The sequence below is a fragment of the Argentina silus genome (genome assembly GCF_951799395.1).
Source record: "Argentina silus genome assembly, chromosome: 17".
Lineage (NCBI taxonomy): Eukaryota > Metazoa > Chordata > Actinopteri > Argentiniformes > Argentinidae > Argentina > Argentina silus.
In genome coordinates this window covers 14,412,740-14,417,739 of record NC_139671.1, presented here as the reverse complement: position 1 = coordinate 14,417,739, position 5,000 = coordinate 14,412,740, and the positions used below count along the sequence as shown (strand labels likewise).

The following is a 5,000-nucleotide window of genomic DNA, read 5'->3' as shown; positions in this document are numbered from 1 at the left end:
TGTGTGTGTGTGTGTGTGTGTGTGTGTGTGTGTGTGTGTGTGTGTGTGTGTGTGTGGAACTGGGCACTGGTTGGCCCCTCAGGCCCAAATCACTATTGTATGCCAGTGTGCCAAGGTCATCAAGGGCATAGAGGTCATGTAAACAACAACAGGGCTTACAGCTTGATTAAATACAAGCTCAGACATGCTACACACATACCCACACACCCACACCCACACACACACACACACACACACACACACATACCCACACACACACACACACACACACACACACACACACACACACACACACACACTGTCAGTCTGTCAAGTAGACGCACACGTACACACACAGACACCATCAAGTCTGAACTTGAGCAATAACCGAGGTTGTCCTTTAATAGTTGCTCTTTAGAGAGTTATAAAAGTAGTATAAAACTTTGTTTAGAGCTCAAAGTGTGTTAAGGAGAGGTTTATGAGAACCCCTGGGGACGCGCACACGACTCTGCCTGCTCACGCAGGGCCCCGCAGCCTGGACTTTGTTGTCATAGCAACAGTAAAATGAGATGACTTTACTGTCAGCCGTAATGTTTCACGGCCCCGCCGCCGCCATGGCAACATAACAAGAGGAAGCTGAAGCCTGCGCTGTGCGTTCTCCTCACAGGCTCCCACTGGGGGACAATGTCACACGAGTGCCCTTCCCATCCACACCTTGACGATGGCTGTCACACGCGCTTTGCATCTCAGCCCACCACCACCACCGCCGCCGCCGCCTTCATTCATCTGTCTGTCTGACTCGAAACTTTCTATTCTCAGCCTCCCAGGCAAGAACCCCATATCCTCCTATGGGCAAACTGAATACATTACAGTCAATGTCAATATTGGTGCGGGTGACAATATCGCCGACAGGTAGCTGTTGAATTCGTGGGATATTGTCATTCGGTGAGGATGGAAGAAGAAGATCAAATATGTCTGTCTGCAGGAAAGATAAAGATATCCTGGTGACGAGGTCATATAGAAAACACACAGCCCTGTACATTAAGTCTATATTTAGCACAGTCACAGGGTACTGTGTTGTTGAGCAGAATTATGGCGAGCAGCTTTGTGTGAAACAAAGAGAGTGCTGATGGTGATGCACTGTTACTGTGGACAGCAAGGCTCTGAAAGGGAGGGAGCCATGGCAACATGACAGTTGTCATAGCGAGGGGCCTCGCCAGGGGAGGGGAGAGGCAGTGTGACAGCTGTCAGTCAATCAACCGGAGTGAAGGCAGATCAACGGCTGATCACCGTGGCTTATAGCATGATCACAGAGGCTGAGCTGGAACATACAGTATCTGGCTGGGCTTAATCTTACCCCTGTCCTAATGTGTGTGTGTGTGTGTGTGTGTGTGTGTGTGTGTGTGTGTGTGTGTGTGTTTGAGTGCGTGTCTGTGTTCCATTCAGTGCCCTCCTCTTAATCTCTGTACTGTGATTGTTTTGGGTGCGTTGTGCCGTAACCAAAGCTGTGTCATCTCTCCTCTCTCCCCCCCCCCCCCCGCCTCTCTCCCCCTCCTCCCCCCCCCCCCCCTCCAGGAGTGAGCCTAGGGCTGGATGGGACCCACCATGCCCCCCAGTAAGAAGGCCCAGAGCCCCAGCAGCGGCGCCAGCGCGTCGCGGGGTCTGAGCCCGATGTACCGTGACCCTGAGGCCGCCGAGGCGGCCGACCTGTCCCTGTCGCTGTCCGCCTCCTTCTCCAAGGCCGAGGACGAGGAGCTGACCAGCCTCTCCTGGCTCCACGAGAGCACAGACCTGCTCAACAGCTTCAGCCACTCTGGCCTGCGCAGCGTCAGCCCCCTGCAGGACCCCGACGGACACCCCCTCACCCCGCACTCCCCCTCCTCCTCCTCCCCATCCCCGGACCCCTGCGACTCCTCGCCCTACGACCTGGCCACGGGGGCCAACAGGAAGCCTCCGTACTCCTTCAGCTGTCTGATCTTCATGGCCATCGAGGACGCTCCGTCCAAGAGGCTGCCGGTGAAAGACATCTACGGTTGGATCCTGGAGCACTTCCCCTACTTCGCTAGCGCCCCTACGGGTTGGAAGAACTCGGTGCGCCACAATCTGTCGCTAAATAAGTGCTTCAAGAAGGTAGACAAAGACAGGAGTCAGGTAAGGAGGAGCTACTCACACCTGTGTAGCCTGTATAGTAGTGGTCTTCATGTGTCCGCCCCCACACGAAAACCCGAGACCCGACCCGCGACCCGAGCTTGAACTCATTTAACTAGTGCTCGGGTCCAGGTCGGGTATTGTTTGATTGCCACGTGTCTCAGGTAAATGACACAGCTGATTTAACGGAGCTGGTCTTGTTGTCTACGGGTCGTTTGGGTTTGGTTCTCTTTATTTAAAAAGAAGAACGGGTTTGTTCGGGTTCAGGTAGGACTCGACTATGTAGTTAGCACACACACACACACACACACACGCATTTGTACCCTGTAATAAATATAACATACACAAGAACACACATACATGTGTATAACTCTTGCCAACATGCTGTCTGTTCTGTCCTAGCTCATTGATTTTGTTTATCGCACACACACACACACACACACACACACACACACACACACACACACACACACACACACACTGTGCTTGTATAGATTCCAAGTTCTTGGACTAGAGTTAATTTGGATACATTTCAGATTCAGTTCTCGGAGGAGTAGAGCTGTCAGCCTGGTAGTCAAACATAGCCTCAACTTTGTCCACAGATGTACTAAAAGCTGCTTTATCAATAGCTGATGGTCTCTTCTTTTTGGTTGGATTCCTGGATTTTCTGTAGGGAATGGCCTTTCTCTTTTGATACAGTGTTGCTTGAAAGTATGTGAACCCCTTGTGCAATTTTTGATTTTTTTAGTTTTTACCATGAAATCTTTATTTAATCAGAACCAGTCCTTTTTATCTGACATAACAGGTTTATATTACCAATTCCATATGTTGGTTAAGAGGACATCGCGTATAGTAGAAAAAACTAAATTCTCAAGAAATTAGTGCAGGTGCAAAAATAAGTGAACCCCAAGTTACATTGATTAAATCAAGTAGGTAAGTAGAATCAGGTGGGTAAATAATTGGGTACCAAATGAACCAATCAAAGGAGAGATCTTTAGGAAAGAGTTTGAGCAGGACTCTGATAAATAGAGATAAGAAACCTGGTCAGTTTTGTGTTACCCATACAGGTGAATGCAAAACCCACCATGCCGAGAGGAACGGAGATCTCAGAGGACATCAGGAAGAGGGTATTGAGAGCACATCAGTCTGGGGAAGGCTATAAGATCATCTCAACAAGATTTGAGCTCCACCAGTCCACTGTGAGGCAAATAATTTACAAATGGAGAGCATTTAACATGTCAGCAACTCGGCCTAGAAATGGACGCCCTTCCAAAATATCCACAAGAGCCACAAGAAAAGTAATAAATCAGGTAAAAGCCAACCCAAACATAACATCTAGAGATTTGCAGACCTCCCTTGCTGCATCTCAGGTAACTGTGCATGCTTCAACAATAACAAGAACACTGAATTGAAATGGCATTCATGGAAGGGTTGCTAGGAAGAAGCCTCTGCTGTCAAAAAAGAACCAAACTGCCCATCTTTACTTTGCCAGAGACCACCTGGACAACCCTGAAGGTTTCTGGAAGTCCGTCCTCTGGACAGATGAGTCCAAAATTGACCTTTTTGGTCACAATCAAAATCACCATGTTTGGCGAAAACCCAACACTGCCTACCACCAAAAGAACCTTACCCAATAGTCAATATCTGGGGCTGCTTTTCCTCCTCTGGACCTGGACGACTCTACATCATTAAGGGAACCATGAATTCTGAGGTATACCAGGAGATTCTTGAACAGAACCTCAAGCCATCAGTCAAGGAGCTAAAGCTGGGCTGAAAATGAGTCTTCCAACAAGAGCATTCAAGCAAATCTACCAAAGAATGGCTCGGGAGAAAGAAGATTTGTGTTTTGGATTAGCCAAGTCAAAGTTCTGACCTAAATCCAATCGAGATGCTGTGGCAGGACCTGAAGCGGGCAGTTCATGCCAGACACCCCTCAAACCTCACTCAATTGGCTGAGTTCTGTAAGGAGGAGTGGGCAAAAATCCCTCAAAACAGATGTCAGAGACTGATTTGTGGCTATACGCGACTCCAAGTTATCACTGCTAATGGAGGCGCCACAAGCTATTGACTGAAGAGGTTCACATGAAATCTGAGTTTTTGTTAAATAAACCACTTGAAAATGAAAATATATCATATTTTTTTGTTTGTCTCCTTTATTTGGAATGTCTTTATTATGGATTGGGGTTTAGATAAAGATTTTATAAAGTTCATTTTAATATTTTATACAAAAATAATGACCATCCCTGTTGGGTTCACAAACTTTCAAGCAACACTATAAATATGTTCCTACTGTAGCAAGTTTGAGGATATGGGGTACCCCTTAAAAAAGGAGCTAGGATATGTAAATAGGGACTAATTCCCATGGTCAAGTAGTACATCACAGTAATACTAAAGGCTTTTACATCAGACATCAAACTTGATTGATCTGCCCATGGGGACAACAGACTCCAATGATCAATGCTGGCTTTACCCTTTGATTGACATGGTTGAAATGAGGTATTTGCATATGAACACTTTAGTTACAGTATGTAGGCTAAGCACTTATTATGTCTGACAAGGACACATTCACCTGCATGCTTTCCCCTCTCTGGGTGAGTGTGATATGTTGAAAAACTAAATAGGTGAAGGATAAAGAGGACATTGTGTTTGCGCGTGTGTGTGTGTGTGTGTGTGTGTGTGTGAGTGTGTGTGTGTGTGTGTGTGTGTGTGTGTGCATGTGCCCTAAAGTTATTCTGTCATCTGGCCCTTGACTACAACTGCAAATAGTTTGCCTTGTATACATATCTCCATAGTAACTAGGTTGCAGTTGACATAAAAGTATGCTGTTGCTGTAGCAACGAGAAAACTGATTTGGCTATACTGACTGACTCATG

The 5,000-nt window shown here is 47.0% G+C and overlaps 2 protein-coding genes across 2 annotated transcripts in view; both read left to right on the top strand.

The window, feature by feature from the left end:
- Nucleotides 1-5,000, top strand: part of LOC310818174 (breast cancer metastasis-suppressor 1-like protein-A) — a 409,511-nt gene that overhangs the window by 106,151 nt on the left and 298,360 nt on the right. The window lies entirely within an intron of this gene.
- Nucleotides 1-5,000, top strand: part of ches1 (checkpoint suppressor 1) — a 34,284-nt gene that overhangs the window by 12,068 nt on the left and 17,216 nt on the right. The window contains exon 2 of the mRNA XM_083688284.1: nucleotides 1,555-2,130. Within this exon, the coding sequence (XP_083544410.1) occupies nucleotides 1,573-2,130 (558 nt within the window). The 5' untranslated portion in view covers nucleotides 1,555-1,572. The remainder of the gene's footprint in view (nucleotides 1-1,554; nucleotides 2,131-5,000) is intronic.